General features: G+C 36.3%; 1 protein-coding gene across 1 annotated transcript in view; it reads left to right on the forward strand.

Moving 5' to 3' along the window:
• Positions 1-5178: 5178 nt before the first annotated feature.
• The window catches only part of LOC121424988 (phosphoacetylglucosamine mutase-like), a 31912-nt gene continuing 9462 nt past the window's right edge, over positions 5179-27628 (forward strand). Inside the window, exons 1-14 of the mRNA XM_041620900.1 lie at positions 5179-5378; positions 10666-10736; positions 14761-14890; positions 15174-15269; positions 17112-17185; positions 18636-18763; positions 19156-19314; positions 19960-20002; positions 20825-20905; positions 21458-21501; positions 24009-24122; positions 25480-25581; positions 26252-26307; positions 27338-27401. Coding sequence (XP_041476834.1) covers positions 5284-5378; positions 10666-10736; positions 14761-14890; positions 15174-15269; positions 17112-17185; positions 18636-18763; positions 19156-19314; positions 19960-20002; positions 20825-20905; positions 21458-21501; positions 24009-24122; positions 25480-25581; positions 26252-26307; positions 27338-27401 — 1257 coding nt within the window. The 5' untranslated portion in view covers positions 5179-5283. The remainder of the gene's footprint in view (positions 5379-10665; positions 10737-14760; positions 14891-15173; positions 15270-17111; positions 17186-18635; positions 18764-19155; positions 19315-19959; positions 20003-20824; positions 20906-21457; positions 21502-24008; positions 24123-25479; positions 25582-26251; positions 26308-27337; positions 27402-27628) is intronic.

Consider the following 27628-nt stretch of genomic DNA (forward strand, 5'->3'; position numbering starts at 1 on the left):
ATGGAGGTCTCCCACATTTCAAAATGTATTATGTCGATTATGTGTATTTTTTTCTGTTATTTGTTTTAATAATTAAAAAAAAGATATTTAATCAGGTATAAATATATTTCAATTAGATTGTTATAATGTATGTATGCATATGTTATTCATTATGTCATTTGCTTATTGTTATGTAATGCTAAGAAAAAAATCATTACACTTGTATATACTTTTGTTATTGGAATGTGGAAATAAATAAATGAAATCAAATTAAATCAAATCAAAGAAATGAGTTTTAGATTGCAAAATTATGTCATTACTTTAAAGGCAATTGGAGCTGAATGCACTCGTCCATTAAGAGTGATATAGACTATTTGATAAAAGATTTGTTTTCATTTTTTTTAATCGAAGAATGCGGGGAATGGTTTTTAAGACCATCCCCCTCTTTAGAACTGTGGCAATGTGGATGTCACTGGCGGATCCAGGGGGGGGGGGCACAGCCGGCCCGTGCGCCCACCCCCTTTGAGAGGCACAATTAAAATTTGTAATGTAAAAATGCCGTTAAAACACAAGTGTGCCCCCTCCCCCTTTGAAAGTGAAGACATTTTTCTTTGCTTGTCAAATTTTTCCTCGGGGAAAATGTGCCCCCCCCCTTTTGGATAATCCTGGATCCACCCCTGGTGGATGTCATTCCGTGCATCCTGTGATTTAAGCCAGTAAACGTTTTTTTTTTCATTATACCTATGTTTAACTGTTTTCTACGGAACCTTTAAAGTGCCATCGACTTGACGACTTGGCGAGATACTTTATCTTGCCATGTCGACATAATAACCTTAAAAATATGTCGACATGGCGAGATACGTTATCTTGCCAAGCTGACTTATAAAAAGTGATGTGTCAACATGGCGAGATATTTTATCTCTCATTCATACAGATGCACTGCAGCTTTCTTTATATATACCGTATATACTCATTCAGCTTATAATCATTTTCTTTTTCCGGTCTAAATTTCATTATCATGTTTACTATATCTTCACAGCAAATATTAATGCTATTCCGTATGATTTTCTTGATTTCTTTCGTATTTCATTTTCATACCAAAACTAAATAGGCCTATAGGCCTATTCATAAGGGCGATCAACATCCACAGACTCCGCGCTCAATAAGTTCTGATTTTTAGCATATCCCTTCATATCCTCAGCTTTAGTTTACAAAGAGATTGTCAGAATAAATTAGAAAATTTATTTTATAGAGTTTTATTTCCAGTTCCAGTTTGAAAGTTAAGGGCGTATAGAGAAAAATAATATGCAAATGAGTTTGCGTATACATGATAATCATCGATCGGGACATTGACAAAGGCTTCTCTCTATTTGGAGGGGATATTGAAATAATGATTCATTTTGTTGTATCAAATCGTATGTATTAGATATTAGAAGCGTGAGGGGAGTTACAAGAAAGTTGAGTTGCAAATCATCTAAAGACCTCCCCACGAGGCAACTGTGGTCCCACTGGCCGACGGACACAAAACGAATTCATAACGGATACAGCGGACAAGCAAAATCTCCATCCGTTTTCATCCAATCGAACTGGCGAACAATGAAATCACAGTGGACGGATGCTCGATGGATATAGAACATATGAAACAATATGCAAAGAGTACACAACAGATACATAACGTTTTCCTAAGGATTGATTGATTGATTGATTTTATTTGGCAAGTCACCATAACATATATACAGTAGCATTAAAACAACAGGCTTGCACAGGATGACCCACGAAAGCTCGAAAGCTTATTTCCAGTGGGGTCCTGAATTAAGATAATAAAATGGTTCAATTATAATATTTACATATTAAAAATGAAGGAAAAAAATCAGAATTTAGTATTACCAATAAATAATATATATAGACAATAAATTAGATATATACAAGAATATAACGAAGAAGAAGAAGAAAAGAAGGAGAAGGAAGAGGAGCAACAGAAGAATAATGGGGACGAGGAGTAGAAGGAGACGGAAGAAACTGATAACGAAGGAAAATAAATAAGGAGAACAACAGCAAAAACGGTGACGACAATAACAACACGAAGAGGAGAATAGGAAGAGATAAAAGAAATAGAAATAGAAGAAAGAACATATCGAAGCTTCAATCACACTATGTAAAATACATAATAATACCTGGTAGAGAAGAGAAAAGACCTAGGTCAGTATTCAGGCTTAATCAACCGTATAACATCTCATTTGCATCTTCTTTTTGACTCTCAAGTGAAAGATATTCTTTCAATTTCCTCTTAAAATGCAAAAAGTTTCCTATTTCCTTTATATAATTGGGAAGGGAATTCCAATGTTTTATAGCATTGTAATAAAAGGAGTTACCAATACTCCCTATCCTTTCTGGTAAGCAAAAGTTGAAATGGCTGTTTCTTGTATTATAGTTATGTATTTCGGTAACGAGATTAAAGTTTGATCCAATGTAATGGTTCGATCTATTGTGATAGATTTTATGCACGTGGTGCAAAATAAGCTGCTTTGATCTTTTGTTGACTTCAAGAAAACCTGCTCCAGTGAGTTCGGTATAGCCAACATGGGTTCTGGGACCAGAACAGTTAATGAATCTAACAATTTTATTCTGTATAATTTTCAACTTCTTTTTATCGAGTTCGCTTATGCCACTATACCAAGCAGGGTTAGCATAGTCAAATAAACTCTGAATAAGTGCAAAACAGAGAATACGCCTTGCTTTTTGATCCATACAACTTTGATACCTGTACAAAAATTTCAAACGGGCATTCGCCTTTTTTACGATTGATTCTACTAAAGATGAAAATGAAAGGGAGCTAGTCAACTCAATGCCTAAATACTTTACAGATTCTTTCCTCTGAATTATCTTATTATTGTATGATACTTCAAATTCAAATGAAGTTTTATGATTACTTTTAGAACAAAACAGAATGCTTTCGGTTTTGCCTAAGTGTAACGATAATCTATTATCAGTCATCCAATCGACACATGTAGACAGCTGTTCGCTAAGTTTTTCCTCAACAAATTTTGGGTTGGAATTTGAACAAAGTAGTACGCTATCATCTGCATACAATAATAATTTACAGCCAGCTTTTATACAAATAGACATGTCATTGATATAAGTTGAAAATAGGATTGGGCCTAAAATACTTCCCTGTGGAACTCCACACGTTATAGGCATAATTTTGGAACGAATATCGCGAATAGCCACTACTTGATGTCGATTCGACAAGTAGGATTTGAACCATGCTACAGTAGCCTGGTTAAAACCCAATATTTGTAATTTTTTCAATAAGATGCCGTGATTAACTGTATCAAATGCTTTTTGAAGATCTAGAAGTACCATCCCAACGAATTGTCCCTTAGAAATATTTGTTCTCAGATAATCAGTCAAGTGAATAAGGCATGTCTCGGTCGAATAGTCATGTCGAAAACCTGACTGATATTCGTAAATCATATCAGTTTCTTTAAAATATTTTTCGATCTGAACACATACCGCCTTTTCAAGAATTTTGGATACTATGCTTAAAACACTGATAGGTCTATAGTTTTCAACAGCAGTTTTATCTTTCTTCTTATGAATAGGAGTTACTTTTGCAATTTTCATATCCTCTGGGAAAGTGCTAGTAAAGATAGATAGATTTATCAAGAAATTTAATGGTTTGTACAAACTCTTTGCTCCTTCTTTTAGAAATTTAGCAGGTATCAAATCTAAACCAGTGCTTTTTGATACATTTAATTTACGCAACTCATTAAAAATGAATTGATCACTAACAGGTAATAATTCAAATTTATCTTGGCTTATATTTTTTTTTTCATAAAATTCACGAATCTTTTCACTGTCTGCACTAAAAATGTCTTTGCAAGATGGAAGTTTCTCTACCAACGTAGCTGCGACATTTGTAAAATAGGAATTGAATTCATTGGAAATAGTTATCTTATCATGACATAATTCTCCATCAATTGAAACGACTAATTCTTGGTCCTTTCCATTTTTCTTTTTTAATCCCAAACTTTTTAGATTCTGCCAAAGTCTTTTAGAATCATTTTTATTTTCTTCTATTTTATTTTGTAGGTACTCTAAGGATGACAAGATTCTTTTCCGTTTTACGTCCTCTGTGCATCCGTAAGTGCAGTGGGACCGAGCTTTAAAATCGAATGTGAAATAAGAAAATTATGATATTAAAAAAAAACAGTGGTCGTTATGCAAGCGAACCAGTGACGTCACTCGTTCATGGAAATATGTAATTTTTTATGTTTTCTCTTTATAATATGAAACAAAGTTCAATTTATTACCGAAGCTTGTGAAAAAGTGCGAACAAGAAAAAAAATATGAAATTTCCAAATGCCCCCCCCCTAGCTCTGAGAGGCATAATCAAAATTTGTTATTATAAAAGGATGGTACATGCACGCTGGAGATATTTATATCTCAATAAATAGAGTAAAATTCACAAAGCAAAATGCTGAAAATTTGATCAAAATTGGACAACAAATAACGAAGTTATTGATTTTTAAAGATTTGCATTATTTCGGTGAAACGGTTCTAGGAATGTCTTTATGAATATTCATTAGGTGGGCTGATGATGTCATATCCCCACTTTTTCTTTTGTATTTTATTATATGAAATAAGGTTTATTCAAAAATGTTCTACCTAGAAGTAAAACAATTGAATCGACAACTGACTGAGTGCATTAGTTATTTATTGCTGCAACTTATTTCATCATAATGGAGACACATCATTTACACATGTATGAAAAACTGAAACATTTATGATTTCATGTAATAACGTAAAGGAAAGTAGGGATGTGACATCATTAGCCCATATGACGAATATTCATGACGATGAGCATATAACTGTTTTCAAAAAAAATATTAACTTTAAAATTCAATAACTTCGTTAGTTGTCCGATTTTGATGAAACTTTCAACATTTTACTTTGTGAATTTTACTCCATTTATTTTAGATATAAATATTTTCAGCCCGGACCATCCCTTTAAAAATGCCGTTGTGACACAAGTATGCACCCCCCTTTAAAGCGAGGACCCTTTTTACTTGACAAATTTTCGTCGTAAAACTGTGCCCCCATTTGGAAATCGTGGATCCGCCCCTGCTCTCCTATCACTTTTTTTTTCACCAGGCCTCATTTATGGAACAACATCCCCATTTTGGCGTACCATAGTCAATGAATTGAAAAGTTCGTGTACGTTTAGCAGCACATGTAAATCTGTGTTTAGCGTGCCGTTGACGTATTTTCACACCTGTAATCCTCACTCCTCAGTAGAGAAAAATGGAGTATTACAAAAAGATAGCTACAGGATCTGCCCGACATGGTAAACCCATCGATCAGAATTATTCTTATGGTACCGCGGGATTCCGTTGCCGGTAAGTGAAACTTCCTTTCTTTCAAGTTTCATCTCGTGAGCTGAGACAGAAACGACGGAGGGTATCGACCGGCGGGTTTGCGCCGTAAACTGCGGCGGGGTTGGGTTGTGGACTCAATTCGGCGCAAGTGCACTTTCGCACCTGGCGAGTTTATGTTTAGCAAGCAAAGTCTGATTCAGTTTCGCACCTGCCGACTTCGGACAAATTTCCTTGTCAGGAATTGTTTGCAAAAGTTACAGCAAGTCTCCCAGTCCCACTCAGTCACATTCCAAAGAAAATCCAATGTCAATAAAATATGGGCATGCCAAAACATGCCCACTGCTTTTTTTTTTTGCTTTGCCTTTTCTGATTATCGTGATCAGGAACGGCTGTAGCCTAGATCGAAATAAAAATTAATGGCTCCAATCTTGATGTCATTGTCTGAATTTAATTTCAGACATCACTTTGCTTTTTTATTATTTTGATGTGAACTGAAGTTCGCGACTTCAAATCATGTGAACATGTATGATGTATCCCAGGGAGCGCCAGGACTCGGGAGCCATCACCGTGAAAGGGGTAGAATACCTGAACAAGAACCAGACTTCAGACAGGATAGTTTTAGAGTCACACAATAACATTAAAAGGCTTTATTCTACAGATAACTCATAACCAAGACCATAGCTTTAGCAGCTTTCCCAAAAGTCGCACTCCTCTCCCTTACATGTATCAAGCATAAGCTGAATTAAGCAGTCCTCAGTAATATATATGAAAGCTTCTAGTGCAAACAATACTGTGTATGCCTGTAAACCCTTACAACCATGTATTTACCCATACTCACACTGAGTCACAGGACTAGGGTCATGAGTAGTCTTGAGGACGCAATGATGATGATTTTTTTAAATATGTCATATATTTCTTCATCATTGACGTCTTGACACTCTCTCCATAGTGCCTTCAGCGAACGACCAAAACAAAGATGGATTCCCCCCAAAAATCCATCCTTTTAAACCGAATTAAAGAGCATTCATTTAATTTTATTAATTCTTACACCTTCCTACGCCTAATGCGTAGGAAGGTTTTAAATATTACTATTTAAAAATGTAAAAAAATGAAGATTTCTTACCTAACTGATGCCGCGTAGACCCCTCGTTCCACATGTAAACAACGGAAATACAATAGCGTCGACCCTTGAACCGCTTATGTATGACGTACTTCCGGAAAGCAATGCCGTCTTAACGAACAATTTAGAGATAAAAAATCTTATTTAACAAATATTAAAATTTATTTTGTGATCATAAATAATTCATATCAATATATATAAATTATTTATGATCACAAAATAAATTTTAATATTTGTTAAATAAGATTTTTTATCTCTAAATTGTTCGTTAAGACGGCATTGCTTTCCGGAAGTACGTCATACATAAGCGGTTCAAGGGTCGACGCTATTGTATTTCCGTTGTTTACATGTGGAACGAGGGGTCTACGCGGCATCAGTTAGGTAAGAAATCTTCATTTTTTTACATTTTTAAATAGTAATATTTAAAACCTTCCTACGCATTAGGCGTAGGAAGGTGTAAGAATTAATAAAATTAAATGAATGCTCTTTAATTCGGTTTAAAAGGATGGATTTTTGGGGGGAATCCATCTTTGTTTTGGTCGTTCGCTGAAGGCACTATGGAGAGAGTGTCAAGACGTCAATGATGAAGAAATATATGACATATTTAAAAAAATCATCATCATTGCGTCCTCAAGACTAGGTCATGAGCACTGATTCAATGAACAAGGTTATGATATACCGGTAACCTTGTTCTCAGTTATATCTCCATGTGTGGCAAAATAAGGGTGGCAATGTTTGGCTTATTTTCTCTTTTTCTTTGGGGCAAATTCCTGATTTTTTTACACTGACAGTTTTCATTACACCTATACAACTTGGCTCTTATTTCAATTTGATTCTTTAAATCATTTTTATCTTAATTAAAAATAGAGATCTAAAAATGAAAATTTTCTTGCCATATTACTTTCCACCAATAGAGGGAGTACACAAAATATGCCCAAAATTCAAGTTTTTGAGTGCTCTGGTGAATGCAAAAATTATTCCCAAGTTACTAATGAAAAATGAATTGCGACTGTATGAAAATTAGTAATTTTGGTTACAAAAGTGTTATTTTAATGATTTTTTTAAGTGTGTGCTCTGTACAGCATTGACATACCATAGTCCTACCTGTAGATTCACCACAGGCAGGGTGGAAGCAGTGAACAAGTGGTCATGAGGGTAGATTATGGTCAAAATATCTAGCAAAATAAATTGTGAAAACAGAAATTATGCACTTACCACGATCATATGGATGAAGGTCTATCGAGCTGAGTGGCAGTATCCTGACATGGAGGCACAGACTGGAACCTCAAAAAACGAAAAGTTCTGACTCCTACCCCAGTCTCGATCGTCCATTTTACAAAATTCATAACAAATGGCTGATCGAGACTGGGGTAGAAGGAGAGAACTTTTCGTTTTTTGAGGTTCCAGTCTGTGCCTCGATGTCAGGATACTGCCTAGTCTTGAGGACGCAATGATGATGAATTTTATATGTCATATAGGCCTAGTTCTTCATCATTGACGTCTTGACACTCTCTCCATAGTGTCTTAAGCGAAGAACCAAAACAAAGATGGATTTCCCTTTTTAAACCAAAATCACAAGAATTCTGTTAATTTTATTCATTCTTACACCTTCCTACGCCTATATATCAATATCAATATATATAAATTATTTATGATCACGAAATAAATTTTAATCTACCCTAGTCCCGTGAGTATGGGTAAATACACAGTGAGCTCCTGGGCGCCGGCCCACAAAGCGGGCCGGCGCATGCCGGAACATGTGGCAAACAAATGGGTGAACGGCCACAGCCCACATGACATGCTCAGCCACAGGCAGATCTTTTAGTCAGGCAGCTTAATAGGTAATCTACTTTGACAAATTGGCCAATTAATTGGTGACATCGAAAGGAACAACTTTCAACTTGGTGACAAATTTCTAACGGTCATCTTGACCGTGTTATACTTAGGGGTCAAAATGTGGTCAATAGGGGTCATTTTTTAAATTGCTCCAATGTGTAAAATAATACACAAACATCATATTCCTACTTATGCTGAACGTCGTGATAATCAATTTTACCCATTCGTTATTTGGAAGTTTACAAATGTTCCTGAAATTTTCAGTGCTGTTCATTTCATTGTGTTTCTTATGGTATACTTTGTTTTCATTGCACTAAGGTCGGTGCTGTCATTGTTGAGACGTCGCTCCGCCCCTGCCTATTGTTTAAAGGGGCAGTTTGCCTTGACAAAATGTTTATTGGAAAAATAGCCCCAAAATAATAGAAAATGTTGCTGAAGGTTTGAGAAAATCCATTAAAGGATTAAAAAGTTCTTTAATTATTAATTATTTGATTTGTGACGTCATGCAAGCAGCATTCCTACACAGCGAATGGTGAAAAATCAATGAAAAGTGATTTTTCTCAAAAAAATGAAAATGGTGTTTACTGTACCCGGTACCTTTTGTTTATCAATAGACAAATCATTTTGCACCCGATCATGAAAAGAAAACAGAAATAAGTCATCAGGAACCATTAAAAAATGAAATTTATGTATTCTATATTACATTTACATAACATGATATGGGGCAGCTGCTCGTTTTTGTCTCACCTGCGAAGCAAAGTGAGACTATAGGCGCCGCTTTTCCGACGGCGACGGCGGCGGCGGTGGCGGCGGCGTCAACATCAAATCTTAACCTGAGGTTAAGTTTTTGAAATGACATCATAACTTAGAAAGTATATGGACCTAGTTAATAAAACTTGGCCATAAGGTTAATCAAGTATTACTGAAGATCCTATTAGAGTTTCATGTCACATGACCAAGGTCAAAGGTCATTTAGGGTCAATGAACTTAGACCATGTTGGAGGAATCAACATCGAAATCTTAACCTGAGGTTAAGTTTTTGAAATGTCATCATAACTTAGAAAACATATGGACCTAGTTCATGAAACTTGGACATAAGGTTAATCAAGTATCACTGAACATCCTGCATGAGTTTCATGTCACATGACCAAGGTCAAAGGTCATTTGGGGTCAATGAACTTTGGCCGAATTGGGGATATCTGTTGAAATCCCATCATAACTTTGAAAGTTATTGATCTGACTAATGAAACTTGGACATAATAGTAATCAAGCATCACTGAACATTTTGTGCAAGTTTCAGGTCTCATGATTAAGGTCAAAGGTCATTTAGGGTCAATGAACTTTGGCCGAATCAGGGGTATCTGTTGAATTACCATCATAACTTTGAAAGTTTATTGGTCTAGTTCATTAAACTTGGACATTAGAGTAATCAAGTATCACTGAACATCCTGTGCGTGTTTCAGGTCACATGTCCAAGGTCAAAGGTCAATGAACTTTAGCCGAATTGGGTGTATCTGTTGAATTACCATCATAACTTTGAAAGTTTATGGATCTGATTCATGAAACTTGTACATGTACATAAGAGTAATCAAGTATCACTGAACATCCTGTTCCAGTTTCAGGTCACATGATCAAGGTCAAAGGTCATGTAAGGTCAATGAACTTTGGCCATGTTGGGGTTTTTTGTTGAATAACCATCATATCTCTGTAAGTTTATTGGTCTAGTTCATAAAAAGAGGACATAAGAGTAACCATGTATCACTGAACATCTTGTGCGAGTTAGAGTAGTATGCAAAGTCAGCACTGCTGCTATATTGAACCGCGTGATGCAGGTGAGACGGCCAGAGGCATTCCACTTGTTATAACTTAAAATTCTAATAAATTTCTTCATTTTTAATAGATTTTCCTCAAACCCTCACAAATATTTCTGCTATTTTTACAACAAACTTTTCTTCAGTATAAACTTACCCTTTAAAATCATGTTCACTCCTTGTGATTTTTTTTCCAATACCAAGAACTTGGAAGTGATTGTTTTGAGAACTAACATGTATTGGAAAAATGCAGAGTAACAGAAAAAGAAAGATCCGCCGCTGGTGCCCTTCTGTGGCTCATAAACAATTCAGCTCAAAAATAGAAATGGAATTGATCGGTATAACAATATAGATTATTGAACATTATATTAATACTAGTATTGAGGAATACAGTACAAAAAAAGCTTACCCGGTAATTAATGCCCTTTCATATTTCTTGGGGTACATCAGGGTAGCTTTGAGTCTAAATTTTATTCGAATAAAAGTTTTTAGCATGTTGTTTTTATGTCAAAGTATTTTACATTTTCCCTCTAAATCTCAGGGCAAATCTTCTGGATTCTGTGATGTACAGGATGGGTATCCTTGCAGCACTTAGATCAAAACAGACGAAAGGTATGTTGATTTTTTTTCCTCTGTATATCTATAACTACATGTACATGTTAAATGAAAATTGTTGATTAGGGACAAGAACTTGTGTGATATGTACCCCAAAAGAGATAAATTGACCAACATTCCATGTCCAATATGATGAATGCTCTTATCACCCCTCGTACTCATACTGATAATTATAGTGGTGATGGTGATTAAGGTGATGATGATGGTGATGATTATGATGACAGTGATGATGATGATGGTGGTGGTAATGGTGGTGGTGGTGTTGGCGGTGATGATGGTGATGATGATGATGATGATGATGGTGATGATTACAGGCCTCGAAATAGGATTTTTTGGGGGCAAGGCCACTTTTTTGAGGGGCACTTTTTCACTGAGGCCAGGCAGCAGAGGGCACCAAGGCCATACAGAGGGGCACCAAGGCCAATTTTTAAGGGGCATGAAATAAATTATTTGTAGGTGTTACAGTTTCGCGGCGTGGGGGGGGGCTTTCCATAGTCGATGTTATACATCAGATTCATTACCAAACCACATTATTTACTTAAGAAAAAATGAACTTTATAGTCTGACAACACTCACTGTATAAGGTTTTAAAAGAAAGTTTCATTATTCTTCTTGTCTCTTCAGGACAGGATAACACATCATTGCATTGCTTTGAGTCTTGAATTTGACATCCAACATGTAACATGTACATATTAACAAATCAAGTAAAAGTACCTCTGGTAGAAGTAAATTAATTTCATCTAATTCTTTATCCAAATTACCTCATGGCATGCCAAGTAGGCCTGGGACGAATACCCTTTTTGCCATTCGATTGTTCGCCAGAGGAAACAATCGATTAGTTCGATTAATCGAGATTCCTGGGGAGCGTTTCATGAAAGGACTTGTCGGACGTTTTATCCGACAAGTCCCATTTTATCCGACAGTTACCATAGGAACAGTGCCTCTCAGCCAATCAAAATCATGGAAAGATGTCAGATCTGACAACTTGTCAGATGAAAATGTTGATGAAACGCCCCCCCCCCGGAATATCAGAAATCACGCACTCAAAAATTGACCTACTTCCGTGACCTACCGGTAGCTGCGCTTACTGATATGGGCTGATATGATGGGAGTGGAACTTGGAATAAATGCATTGTATACAAGGAACATGTACTTGTACTGTGTCATTTTATCCCGCCCTCTCTGCACACAATGAACGAATAGCAAAGGAGTTTGAGAACTGTGCGTGACCGCTATGGTGCATGGATGTTAGGCCTGGGACGATTGTCATTTTTACCATTCAATAATTTCCTGAAAAAATAATCGAATGATTCGATTGTTCGTCGGGAATCAGGTCTTTTAAGTCACAATAGTTGACCTACTTTATTGTGACCCCCGTCCCCATGAAGAAATCTCCATCAAAGTCACATGCTTAGAATAAATGAAAGTAGGACCTTTTTCCCCTTCTCCATGATTTTTATATCAAAAGAAACTACATGAAATGAGATTAAAACTTTCAGTTTATTGTTCCAATGAAAATCCTTCCTAAATCCATGCTGGTACTCTGGTATTATGCATGCATCCCTCCAAGTGCCACACCCCTGCATATGAATGAATCAGCCCAGATCAGCCAGTTCAAAGTCCAAAGCCCAAAGATGTAAACAACTCATTCATGAACTATTCTTTGAGACTGACCCCAGGTGGAGCATTTCTTGAACAATTACATTCCTTGCCCACACCATGTCCCCGCCCACACCATGTCCCCGCCCCCACTCGTGGCACTGCCCACGATTCTACACATGTATTTCAAAAAATATTTTGCAAAATATTTAATTTGAAATACCTTTTAAAATTACGATTTTTTATCATTTGAACCTACATGTATAACTGGGTCTATTTTTGGAGACTAGTCGAGAAAGTACCGGTGAAGCCCGGGGGGCCACTTACATTGGCGAGTGGATACCATGCGCGACCAAAAAAACACGTAAAAAGGATGTCTTTTTCACGATAGGGCACGTTACGTACGTAACGTGATAAGGGTGTCAAAAACACAAAAATAATGAAAAAAGAGTATCTATTTCACTAGGAAAATTACGTGTTTAGGGTCTAATTTGAGGAGATGATAAAACAAAATTCAAATGTTGAAAGGATGTCCTTTTTGCCCCAGCACTACGTGTTTAGAGTCCGATTTGCGCGAGGTGTAGAAGGTGGGTCGTACTTAACCAATTATGGTAAAGCCGACGACCGAAGGACCCGTAACAATAAAACAATCCTTTACTTGTTTAGGGGTTCATTTCAGGGAATATTTGACAAGAGTATCGTTTTGTTTCCAATTCTTGTTAAGGGTAGGGTTTCACATGCCAATACTTGTTAAGGGGTTCATTTTCAGAATATGGAAATTACGTGTTTAGGGTGCTTTTCGAGACCCCATGGTCGCGCATGGTATCCACTCGTGAATGGAAGTGGCCCCCCGGGCGGTGAAGACAGGCGCATGTTGGAATGTAGTTTTCATGGTGTGAGGGGGATAGATAAAAGGTTGCATTATTGTTCTGAAACATGAAAGGAATTCTCCGGCTCCCACCCTTATATTTCTCTCCCTCATACACACACACACACACAGATGGGGGAGGGGTCAATTTATTTCTGAAGTCATGACCTCTCCGATAAGGGAACCACGTGCCTTCTTCTTTGTTTCCCAAAAGTTTCATTGGCTATCCGAAGGTCCAATCAGCTCAAGTGAGCTTGGTTGTGTGTTTTCTTATTGTTTTGTGCACGCAGACAATGAACTCATTTTGTTTATCGAAGGCTCGTTCATTCTTATGCTGCAGCTTACATAGCATATGTAACGCGGCTTAGCGGCCGGCCGGCCGGCCGCTAGCGGTGTATAGCTAGCTCATCGTTCGGCTCGCGCTGCTTCGGACTAGACTGCATACATGCACTGGACGTCACTGGTAAAGCTAAGGTATTTAATATTTTTTGAGATCGGAGAAAAGTTTTCCTCGCTCAGAAAAAAAGGTGCAGACTTTCAAAAGGAGCACATTATATATCAGGAAAAGGGCACCACGGCCATATAAAAAAGGGCACATTTTTAGTGGCCGTAACTTATAGCAAAAAGAAGAAGGGCATGACGGCCAGTAATGGGGGCATCGACGGCCATGGCCGTCGATGGCCGTCGATTATTTCGAGGCCTGTGATTATGATGATTATGATGTTGATGATGGTGATGATGATGATAATGGTGGTGGTGGTTTTGGTGGTGATGGTGATGATGGTGATGATGATGGTGATGGTGATGATAAAGGTGGTGATGGTGATGATGACGGTGATGATGATGATGGTGATGATGCTGATGATAATGGTGATGATGATGATGGTGATGATGATGACGGTGATGATGATAATGGATTGCAGGGCTGCTGCTGATGGTGAAGTTCATTGTCATTATACAATGAGGATCAATGGTAGTGAATGTGTACTGCTTTTTTTTTTTGGGGGGGGGCTGATGCTGCCTATGATGATGGCATTGACAATTATAAATATTCATGACGGATGTCTATGATTGTGATTGATAGTGATAGTGATGACAATTACAAAATCAATATCAAGAGCAACAGTGATAATAACTGCAGTGGCAATAGCATTAAGTGTGATGTAATATTCAAGAACAAATAATTCCTCTGCCCCTGCCACAATTAATAATAATAATAATAATAGCGACATATTTACCCAGGGTAGCCACTTCAGTTCCGAAAACTGTTCTCCCAGCGGGCCCTGCTATTATTACCCCGGCTTTAGCACGGCTACCTTGATCGTGCGCTCGAGCTTTCAAGGAATTTCTTCCTACCGGGTACCCATTCACCTCACCTGGGTCAAGTGCAGCACAATGTGGATAAATTTCTTGCTGAAGGAAATTACGCCATGGCTGGGATTCGAACCCACGACCCTCTGTTTCAAAGTCCAAAGACTAATCCACTGGGCCACAACGCTCCACACTAATCCACAACACTCCACATTAATCATTCTGTTCTCTTTCAAACACCAGCCACTGTTGGAGTAATGATAACCGCATCCCACAATCCAGAGGAGGATAATGGTGTGAAGTTGGTAGAACCTATGGGTGAGATGCTCGTTCCAGATTGGGAACGATATGCAACTTGGATGGCAAACTCCAGGTACGGATGCTTATACTTTATACCCAATCGGTCCAAACCAATTTGTTTTTTACATTTTCAGATGGACTACCTTCATTCTGGCGTAACTCTTCCGGACATGTCTTATCTTGTGTAACTTTCTCCTGCAATTGCTATGTCGTGCATGTACTGTATGTTTTATTCATGTCAAAGACGAACACAGAATCTGATGTTTAGAACACTGAAGGACAAATTTTAGAAATTGGGAACTGGTTACTTTACAGTGCAAATTGTAAGATTTCTTTGTACTTTGATCTGATTCCAGCAATGAGGATCTTGAGAGCACAGTGAAGAAGGTGATCAAAGAAGCAGAAGTAGACCTCTCAGTGTCTGCTAATGTATTCGTAGCCAGAGATACAAGGTAGGAAGTTATCTCTTATACTTGCCAGATGACTTGAAACGCTATGAGGTTTATGATTGTGTATAATTTGGTGCTGATTGGCAACAGTGCTATTTCGAGAGAGAGAGGCAAAGTCAAAGTTGTGGGAAATATGAAGTAGTTATGATGAGCTTTAATTTTTTCTGTGTTAATTCAGAACTGTAACAGTATTGAGTTCCTTGCAAAGACTGCTCTACAGATGCACTCATATTCAAAATATTACCCAAAGTATGAATTGTTCAGGCTGAACTTGCATTTCTCTGTGAGGAACACGTGAAACTTAAACTATGAAGTAAAGAAAACAAAATAAAAATCTAGTTATTTAAAAACTGGCAGCATACATGTTATTTGATCATTATCAATATTTCTCAATCATATTGAGACAGTTTGAAACAGAACAAAGCTGAACTTATTATAATAGGACAATTCAATCTACATTGATCATGAAATGATTTTAGTCTCCAGAATTTATGGTTGAGTCAATATCCCGGAGATGTTGGTATCATGAACATCTACAGGGTTTGACAATTAAATGTATACCCACACCCCTCTTAAGAAGTGGTTACCCCAGTAAACAAGATTTCACTTTTTCTGCTGTGCTTGCTAGTTTGTTGCTTAGCAACAGAACAAACATTGAATGTGAGAAAATTCAAATGTGAGAAAATTCTGTCAGAAGAGCAAATAAAGCTTTGAGTTGCACTTGAATCATGGGTGTGATGAAGGCAGTTTGTTTACACTTTGTACACAGATGGTACATTTTTATTTAAATTTCAGCCTTTACACTGTATGTACAGAATGTTTCTGTAGGCTAGTGCTTTGCTATTCAGTCTACAAATAGTGTCAATCCATAATTATGGAACCTGCTTGTTTTTTGTACAATTTCTCCATTAGTGTTGAAGAAATGTAAAAAAAGGGGGTGTGAACTTATTTGTTAGTCATCTGTTAGTGAAAACATTAATGCATGTATAAAAATCTGTATTCCAAAAAAAATGATTTTTTTTTTCTTATTTAAAAATATATATCGATATGAATGATATCCTTTTCAGTGAACTATCATTGTAAATATTTAAAGGTCAAGTCCACCTCAGAAAAATGTTGATTTGAATCAATAGAGAAAGATAAGACAAGCACAATGCTAAGATTTCATCAAAATTGGATGTAAAATAAGAAAGCTATGACATTTCAAAGTTTCGCTTATTTTTAACAAAATAGTTATATGAACAAGCCAGTTACATCCAAATGAGAGAGTTGATGACATCACTCACTCACTATTTCTTTTGTTTTTTTATTGTTTGAATTATACAATATTTCAATTTTTATGAATTTGACAATTAGGACCTTCTTCCTGAAGCACAAAATGTTAAAATAATGAAATTCTACGTGTTCAGGGAGGAATGAAACTTCATTTCACGTGACAATGACGAGAAAATCAAAATATTTCATATTTCAAACAATAAAAAACAAAAGAAATAGTGAGTGAATGACATCATCGACTCTTTCATTTGGATGTAGCTGGCTCGTTCATATAACTGTTTTTGTGAAATGAAGCGAAATTGTGAAATGTCATAACTTTCTTATTTTACATCCGATTTTGATGAAATTTTCAGTGTTATGCTTGTTGAATTTTTCTCTTTTTATTCAAATCAAGTTTTTGTTGGGGTGGACTTGTCCTTTAATGGTTCATCAATCAGTTATGAAATTGCAAGGAGAGAGAAGTTGGAATTCTGCTTTAAAAAAGAACTGGCATGTGCATTTTTAACATGTACGACATACATGCACGTTAGGGTTCAAAATGTTACATTCGTGTTTGATTTTTTTAATCAGACCCAGCAGTGTATCTCTTGTTCAGTCGCTGAAGGATGGTGTCACTGCTATGGAAAGCCAACTAACGGATTATGGTAAGCCCCTCGTGAAGGATGGTTTTATCTAATTTCTTGAGCAAGGTCCATACTAGATTGATAGATTTTGTGTACCCATATTCAACAAGTAAAAAAAATGAGAGAAGTAACATCTCACTATTGTCATGTATGAAATTCAAATATTTCTATTGCTATAGATTTGATAAAGAAGCTCTTGATTGAATCACAAAAGTTACAGTAATGACGATTCACATGTTTATGGCCCATTCAAAATATGTTTTACATTGGATAAGGAGAAATATGCAATTTTTTTATTTGTTTCATAAATACAATCAATTAGTCAGTGTTCTTATTTGCATACTGCGGTATAACTGTTTTGTAAAATTTAGCAAAACTTAAAAATTTCAAAAATATGATATTTCATGTCTGTTTGGGGGTATTATTTATGTTTTATGTGTTAATCAAATCATCTTGCATTTTAAGTTAATTGGGTTTTAGTAGCTCATTGTAGCTCAATACCATTCATTTTTGTCTCGCCCACCAGAGGTGAAGGCGGACTTAGGGATCCAAATGTCGTCCGTCGTCAGTCCGTCACAAACCTGTAATGACACATAACTCCACAACCGTAAGTCGCTTTTCAACCAAACTTGGATGGTACATGGACTTGGGAGACCTGCATGTTGTGCTGCAGTCTGAGGTCACATGGTAAGGTCAAAGGTCGTTTTCAGGTCAACGTTAAAGTTTACATGCAAGAATCTCTTATGACACCTAACTCCGCAACCGTTAGTTGCTTTTCAACGAAACTTGGATGGTAGATGGACTTGGGGGACCTGCATGTTATGCTGCAGTCTGGTAAGGTCAAAGGTCATTTTCAGGTCAACATTAAAGTTTACATGCGAGACTCTTATGACACCTAACTCTGCAACCGTAAGTTGCTTTTCAACCAAACTTGGATGGTAGATGGACTTGTGGGACCTGCATGTTAAGCTGCAGTCAGAGGTCACATGGTAAGGTCAAAGGTAATTTTCTGGTCAACATTAAAGTTTACATGCAAGACTCTCTTATGACACCTAACTCCACAACCGTAAGTCACGTTTCAACCAAACTTGGATTTTAGATAGACTTGGGGACGTGCATGTTATGCTGCAGTCAGAGGTCACATGGTAAGGTCAAAGGTCATTTTCAGGTCAACATTTAAGTTTACCTTCAAGGCTCTTATGACAAGTGTTATTCCATCCCAGTCATTTCACAATGAAGTTTCGATATAATTTTCTTGCGTGCCCCCGCAAATCACAATATTTTCTGGTTATTTTCACGAGTGGGCAAGACACAAAATTGCTTTTGCCTTGTTATAATTAATGATCAAATGGAATCAAACCCTTCTAAATGAAAACATTACAAAATAGTCCTTTTTTGTAGTAGGGGAATCATGTTACATTATACATTTTTGATGATTTCCACAAATTCCTGAAATTGTTTTAATTTCTAGGCTTGTTGTCAACACCCCAGCTTCATTATATGGTAAGGTGCTACAACACTAAGCAAGCATATGGACAGCATACAGAACAAGGCTATTACAAGAAATTGGCCCATGCATTCCACAGTCTTCACAAGCTGGTAAGATTCTTTCCTGTATTGTCATAGTCGTTGTGGAACTGGAATCTGATCTGACCCTGCGGAGATAATGATCAATGATTGAGTTGTAGACATGTGGAAGCTTGTAGCGCCCTTAATCTTTTTTTTTTGCAACTAGGTCTGAGTGCCTGGATGTAAATATTTTCGATAATCAGCAGCACCTTCTCCAAAACTTCCACCTAACTTCAATCTGATATTCATGATTATACCACCAGCATAGCTAGATCTGGTCACATTGATTATGGCTGCAGTGTGTATCTGAAAAAAATTGAGATAAATTGTCGAGTGCGTTTATGCTTTCAATATCTTCTACCAATACAACACAGATGAACTTTCATGATTGTAAAAGAGTTCTGTATTTATTCTCTCCTCAGAGTGATGTAGGAGGCGGAGACTACAGTAATCAAATCTTGCTTGATGGAGCCAATGGGGTTGGTGCCCTCAAAGTGATGCAGTTCCTAAACCATATGGAGAGCTCTATCCTTAATATTACTGTATGTAACGATGGATCAAATGGCAAACTCAATGAGATGGTAAGAGTGGTTTTGACACTTCTTGGGGAGAATTTTAATACAGTAGTGGTATTGGTGCTGGAATTGTTTTTGGTCTACAGTGTTGATGTTGGTTTAGTGTTGATATAAACATTGGTATTGTTTAGGGATGAATGATGGTGATTTAAGTACAATGTTTTTGGAGTTAGTGTTAAGAGCATGAATCAACTGCCTCACCAACCTCCAACACCAAATGTTCCAATGAGATTGTCAATACTTCTTTGTATCATTAAAAAGGAAGGATCACTAAAATCCTTTCTATGCAAATAGGCAAATTTCTAACAGAAAAACATCCCTTACCATCATTCGATGGATTTTTTTTTGGTACACCATGTGGTGAGCCCTAAGGAATGAGAAAAGTGGATTTAGGTAGAAGTGATATAGAGGGGCAAGAAAGTGGACTGTTGGGATGTAGAGTATTCTTTTCTAAATAAACATCCCGTTTTAATTTCTATTTATTTCAGTCGCATTGATATAAAAAAAGGAAGATAAATATATGGCTTGCCAATATGAAGAATACAAAAATAATGAGCTTTAACAATGCTTCAAAATACTTAACCTGTGTGTCTGAAATATATTATTAAGAATAAAAATACAGTAGTAGTTAATCCTTTATTTTTTCAATAGTGTGGAGCCGACTATGTGAAAGTTCAGCAGAAGCCATCATCAGGTTAGTCTATGTTCTGCCTTATAATCACAAAAAGGAAGCAAGTGACAAAAGTAACATTTCCTTGTAAAGTGTAGTTAGCAACTGTCAATTTATACTAACGTCAGTGTAATATGGTGTTGTCTTTCAGAATATATATCTTGGCAAGATGAGTTTTAATGTGCATCATTTGGCCATAAGGAATGAGCACACTCCCTGAATTATGAAATATTGATAACTCAAATTTGATTGATGTGTATTGCTTCCTATTATCATTGTGCTCTGTAGAGCCATAAAAATACTAATGCACTTCAAACAGGTGATATATCGACATGTATAAAGTATACTGGCTACCCTGCTATTTCAAATTTTAATAGGTGTACAAATACAAATACTAATATCATCATGTTTGCTGGTGTGTGAAAATGTCTGCTGGCTACCCAGCTAATTGAGAATTAAACCTGCAGTACCTTATTGGTTGCTTGTCTCTTTGAACATATTTTCTCCCTTGTTTTATACCTTTTCATTGTTTATACTTGTTATATTTATGTATTTGCTACTTGTATGCAGGGCCCCCAAGAAAAACAGTGCTTAGTCCACTGATGGGGTTACCCTGGGTAAACAAAATGAAATAAATAAACATATAAATAAATAAATAAATAAATGAATGAATGAATGAATAAATGAATTCTAATTACTTACATCAACTGAACTTGTCTTGAAGTTGCTTTTTGGAGATCATAATCTTGAAGACAATGATCACGGCATATGAGAATCATCCTGATTATTATCCTGGCAGTAATAAATAGTTTTAATACCTTTTTCTTATTTCCCCTGTATGTGTAGGTATGCCAAGCCAAGTAGGAGTGAAGTGTGTGTCCTTTGATGGCGATGCAGATCGAATTGTTTATTTTTACATCGACACAAGTAAGAATGAGTGGAATTTTTTTCCCGTCATGTTAAACTTTCCATTTCTTCTTTCTTCCATGATTCATAAAGCCTGAATTCTCAAATGTTTTTAAAATCAGTGCTTTAAAAACCATTGTTTATGCAGATTTAATTGATTATTTACGCTTTATTAAGTATGTTTATTGAGGAAGTCAACATCTGTTACTGAGGTTTGGTTACTGTATTAGTGAGCCAACTATTTACATGTATGTAATAACATATGTAGTTGATGATACAAAAAAATATGTTTATATGTCTAGATTGAGGATTGGAGGGCATGCTCTTTGCATGTGTTGTGTTGGGTGTTTTTTTTTAATGATTTTTCAAACTTGACTATAAAGAAAATAAGTTCACTGTAAATGTTAACATGTTTTCATTCTCACCCCGACAACCGGGAAACTGTATATACAGTGCTTAGAGACACTATGTTTAATAGGCAATATATAAATGTTACATATTCGTTTTAAAAGTGTAGATGTGTGTGCAAACATAGAAAAGAATTATTGAATTATTCTTCCGATTTTTCTGCAGATCAGTGCTTTCATCTCCTTGATGGCGACAAGATAGCGACATTGGTGAGAATTGGTTGAATATTCCTAGCATTCATTTACTTCTAGGGCCTGTCACATAAAGCCTAGCAATCGATCGTATAATAGAGTTTTGTGGTTGATTGCACATAATAATCAATGTAATGAAGAGTAAAAATCAACCTTTCAAGCAAGGGCTGTGCTTTGTGAAACAGGGCCCTGGGGCCCAATATCATAAAACTTGTTGTAATAACAAATTTGCAATAACAGTTAAAAGCTACTGAAATCCTTTAATCTGATTGGCTGATGGTAAATTTGTTACAGAAACTTTTCAATTGTTATTATAACAGGTCTTTTATTAATATGAAATGGGACCCAGATTTGTTTTTCTGAGTTTGTAGATGTACATGTAGGATCAAAACATATATCCTTGAATATTCTGAATAGAAACGGGTAGTTTTGAAGGAGTGGAGGTAAGGGATCTTTCTTTTTATTTCAAATACTCATGAGCAGCCCCACCCTCACCCCCTAAAAATGTCTATTTCTATCAATCAGTAAGCATATTTGCTTGACTGGAGTGTTGTTGAATAACATAAGGGCCAATGTAGACAGAATATGTAATGAAATGCAGTCTTGACTCTCTGGCCCGTATTCTGAAGTCAGGCTTAAATTAGACCATGGTCTAACTCTGTGCTAAAATCATAAGAAGCCAAAAGTGTCAAAATTTTTATTAAGTTGTATGTTTCTTATGTTTGCTGTGCTCTTTTATGATTCATTGATGGTGAAGACAATCTTTTTATACTCCCTATACAATTATGAATGATTTGAGAGCCAAATGAGCTGAAATATGATATCTCTACTGTCAGTGATTTATGTAACAATTGGCTATCCATACTTATACCACAACTTTAAACCTGAGTTTAACTTAAACCCGACTTCAGAATACGGGCCTCTGTATTCAGTTTTAATGTCTCAATATTCAATATTTTACATTTAGGTGTGGCTTCACTCAAGCACGATAGTACCATTCAATAACTCAAATTAAACATGTAAGATTACAATGTTTGCAGTAACTACACCAGATAGTGACCTGAATATCTGAACTATTCATGCACAACATTACTTTGAATGCATTATAGTTGCATCAATGATTGTTTACACAACGTCGACCTAGCTTATTATATGAGGTCGGTGCACTAAGAGTGATGCAAAATACAACATTTCTGTTGGGGACAAAAACAATATTTTATAGATCTCTATTGTAATTGTTATATCAAGCTGATGTTAACAACTGCTGCAAAGATTTGATTTAAGTGTGTATATATTCATATTTAACTCTTACCAAAGGTGACAGAAATAAAATATATACAATTGTGAGAAAGAAAGGTGAAAATTTATTGGTTTGGTTTCCTCATAGTGTAGCAAGTCCTTCTGCTTGAATGATCAGGAAAATGTGAAATTAAAGGTATTGTTTAACTTTGTGAGCAGCCGATTTAAAAAAATTCTCAAACCAAGATGAAACATGTGTACAAGTGCATGTATTAGAACTAATAAACCCTGAAAACAAGAGAATGAAAAGCTAAAACTACAAGACAAACCCCGAGTTTGTAAATAGGTGTCTTATAGACGCCTAAATAGTACACATAAGTGTATAGGATGAAATTAAGATGGTGTTTCCGGTCACATATTTCAATTTTTGAAGCACTAAATAATTATTTTCGAACCCAATTTTTTCTGGGCTTCATTTTTGTTACATATCACAGACACAGGTGACAAGTGTGACCTTCTAGCTCAGATTTTTTTAAAGTCAAACCAATGTTAACCAATCACTTTAATGAAGACTTGAGAGCATTACAAGTTTTCATGTGAACTAGAAAATAGAACAATCCCAGGGCAGCTGTCCCATGAAAGTACTACCCCTATTCACACCAGGGCCCCGTCTTACAAAGGGTTGCGATTGATCCAATCAATCATGGACCCCTGCCTAAAACAGCATTTGCCGAAAAGGTGTTCCTTCCCACAAGTGGTATGTAAATAAGTAGAATAAAATAAAAATAAAAACCACAACTATGGAAAGCCAGCAAAGTCTACATCTTAAATGCGTATTTGTTCAAAATATTTTCTAACTGTAATGTACATTAATATATTCAATTGTTTGCTTGAAAATTCAGTGGGCTTCTCTTTGTTTACCAAGGCTTCGTGTAAATTTCCTGTAGAAAAAAAATGACATTGATAGATTTCCATACAGTTGAGGTCGATTAGACCAATTGTAACTCTTTGTAAGATGGGCCCCCAGATCATCCCCCTACTCAGTGCATGGCTCCTGGGGAGGACATCCCCACCCCCCCCCCCCTCAAAAAAAATGTCAGCTCTCCTTGGAGAATGACGTTAACATATTACTAGGGGTTTCAAAGATATTATTTCAACTTGTAGTTATGCAGAAAGCTAGGAAGAGAGAGGAAGGGGGGGGGGGCTGGAGGATGCATCCAACACTAAAACCTCCTCCTAGGCATGATAAACATCGTTTATTAAAATGAGTCTTGTTTCTTTCTCAGATTGCTGGTTATATTCAAGAATTACTAACACAGAGTGGATTGCAGCTCAATTTGGGTCTTGTGCAGACAGCATATGCCAACGGAAGTTCCACAAAATATGCATCAGAAACTCTAGTAAGTCAAGTGACGAACCCTCAAACATAGGGGGATTGTTAATTGAATGTATTTATTATCTTGTAGATATATATATGTATAGAAATATTTACTGTTGGTAAACGTGTAGATCCTTTCAAAATATGAACTAATATATTTTTACTGTGTTTGAATATCAGGTGGCATATTTATATGATATTGACTGGCCTTGAGGGGAACATCAAATATATTGCCAGCAAATGAATCATATTGGCCCGAGTCTTTAGACGAGGGCAATATGGGTCATTTAAGGGCAATATATTTGATGTTCCCCGAAAGAAGAGCTAGTCAATATTTTTATTATCATCCAAATCAGATATCTAGAGCAAAAATCATGATAATGGGGATATTTCTTTTGAAAATAGAGTTCATTTGTGTCATGTTAATATCGGTCTAGGCTCTGCACTTTACCATTATGACGTACTTGCAAGCGCTCGGATCCAGCATTGTCTTTATTATGACGTATATTGTTGGTGCGCGGATCCTTATGAAGCGTATGTCTTTATACGCATCCACAAATGCCCGGATGTGAGACCAGGGAAAATACAAAGGTATATTTTGCGTCATCTCTGCATGCAAAGTAAATGCGCACATTGAGACCGAGGAAAATACAAACAATATACCTACCCTTCCCGATATTCAGAAAATGTAGGGCAATACGGTTTTGTAAATGACCAGCTCAGATGTCTGATTCGGGTGATAATATGTGATATTTCCTTTAGAGATACAAACCACATCGTGGAATGCAGACTCAGTATCTATTTTGTCTCTCAAAATTTGCCACACAAATAATGATAAACGTAACATTGCAGTAATTTATAAGGTGATGAGAATAGTTTGGGAACATAAAAAAAAATCGTTGCTGGCTCTAATCCAAATTCCAATGAAATGAAGATGTTATCTTTCATGATTAAGTTTATATACTTGAGTCTATTTTTCATGATCGTATCATCTTCCAGTCCTCTGATAAATATTACAATTAACACTTAGGAAAATTAAAACAAGTAACTTGGTACAGTGACTGTTGAACACACCTCTTCATTCACACCAAGGACACTTCACCTGTGGAACTCACTTCCTGCCTACATATTTCCTACAGCTCCCAACATGGGCAGATTTAAGAATTATGTTTAATCACATCTAATATTTTTGGTATAAATCTTTCTTCTGTTATTCTAAATATACAGTATGCAAACATAGTGTATAAGTTATGTTAATCATTGTTTATTGCTTGATAAATTTGTCTTCTTTTCATATTATGATGGCAACTTCAAGCCCAAAAGATGAATTAGAAGTTGAAGAAGAAAATAATAAGTCATACAATTGTTTCTCAAAACAGAAAGTGCCTGTTGCCTGTGTAAATACGGGCGTGAAACACCTACACCACAAAGCTCAGAAGTTTGACATTGGAGTCTACTTTGAAGCCAATGGACATGGAACAGTGAGTAGCTTTCAAAATCAGTTCCTTATCACTGCTACAGTTATTTTCCATGCCATCAATATTCAATCGAGCATATGGTATGACGATTGCTCCTCAAGGAAAGGAACAAGAGGTACTCTGTAATAACAGTATCTGCACCATTAGCCATTATTCAGCATTGTATGATTTGAACACCTTGATGCGTCATATCTAATCCATGCTTACAATATTGTTAATATATTTGTTATTGCTTTTAACTGGATGTATATTTGGATGTACATATATTTTCAGGGTCCCATTGAATATAAACTTGTTGAATGAGCTACCCAATTGGAATGTGATTGAATGAATGAATGAATGATGTTGAATGATGATGATGATAATGATTGTGAGGAAGATGATGATGATGCTGATGATGATGAAGATGATAATGGTGATGATGAGGATGATGATGAAGATGATGATGGTGATGATGATGATGATGATGAAGATGATAATGGTGATGATGATGATGATGATAATGATGATGAAGATGATAATGGTGATGATGATGATGATGATGTTGATAATGATGAAGATGATAATGATGATGATTATGATGATGATGATGATGATAATGAAAGCAATGACTATGACACTTCTTTCTTTTTATGCATGATTCTCTGCTTCTCTCATTTTTGATCTGCTATAGGTACTTTACAGTAAAAATGCAGAGGAGAAAATCCAGCAAGCCTGTGAAGATTCAAGGTAGGCACTACAACAATATTTCTTTGTGAGAGAGAGTAAGATTTTGGAACACAAATAATCCTTACGTCAAATGTAACGTGCCATTTGGGGGTGTTTCACAAAGAGTTAGGGTGACTTAGAGTCGAACTTAAAATGCCTAGTTGCATGCGGTATAAAAGACGTGACAGCATTGGTCAGATCATGTCAAGAGGACGTACACTACTGAGTATTAACAATATTGTGTGTTGTGTCATATATTTAAGAGTTGCAGTTAAATGCGTCAACATTTAACTGAAACTCTCAGTCATACTTAAATTTTTGTGAAACACACCCTCTAGATCTGTTGACTATTGGTGCATTGAAAAATCTGCACATTCAGCCAAACTGAAGCCATAACCCTAACTCTAATCCTTACATTATTCTAGAAATCCTAGCACAAGTTGACTCTTTAACTTTCAAGAAATTAGGTCTAGAGCAATTGTCAAAGGGGAATATATTGGGTCATCAGGAATTACTTGAAGAACAAATTATACCCATGAAATCTGATATACCATATATCTTAATTCTTCTTGGTAGTTTTCTCCAACTTGCTGGGGGCATTCTTTGCTCATGCATGCCCCAGATTGTGAAAAGGCATTCTTTAAGACATCAACAGTACTGTATATTTATTTTTCGTTACGAATCTCATTTTGGGGGGTATTTATTTCTAACGCTCTATGTGCCTTGAGGCAATGTGCAGAATGGATTTGGTGCTTTATAAGTTGCACTGTCATTTGCATTATTTTTGCAGTGATTAAAATCTTTGGATTTTAATCAGACTTCACACCTATATGTGCCACCCATATCATATTTTCAGATTACAGTCAGTGTGAGTGGGTCTAACGTATGATGTTTGGAGCAAAAGTGGGTTTAGCTACAGGAGTACTTGATCTTGGATGTAGACCAACGGAAACATGTATTGATACAAATCCCTGTAAACCCATCCATTTTGTAAATTGGTAAATGATAAAAAATGATGATTATTATTGTTTTTTACTCATTTCTTGGACAGCCTTTCAAAGGATCAGCAGAAATCCGCTACCGTCCTGAAACATTTTGTTGACCTCACAAACCAGGTAAAGATGATTCAGAGACAGATATTGGATGCTTGCTTGGACTTGGTAGTTGATGATGACAATGATGGTTGTGTTGGTGATAGTAGTGGTGGTGATGGTGCTGATGATTGTGATGATGTAGATGATTATGGTTGTGATAATGATGGAGGTGGATGATGATGGTGTTGATTGTGGCTACATGTATGGTGGTGACGATGATGATGATGATGATGGTGGTGGTGGTGGTG

The sequence above is a fragment of the Lytechinus variegatus genome, chromosome 12 (genome assembly GCF_018143015.1).
Source record: "Lytechinus variegatus isolate NC3 chromosome 12, Lvar_3.0, whole genome shotgun sequence".
Taxonomy (NCBI): domain Eukaryota; kingdom Metazoa; phylum Echinodermata; class Echinoidea; order Temnopleuroida; family Toxopneustidae; genus Lytechinus; species Lytechinus variegatus.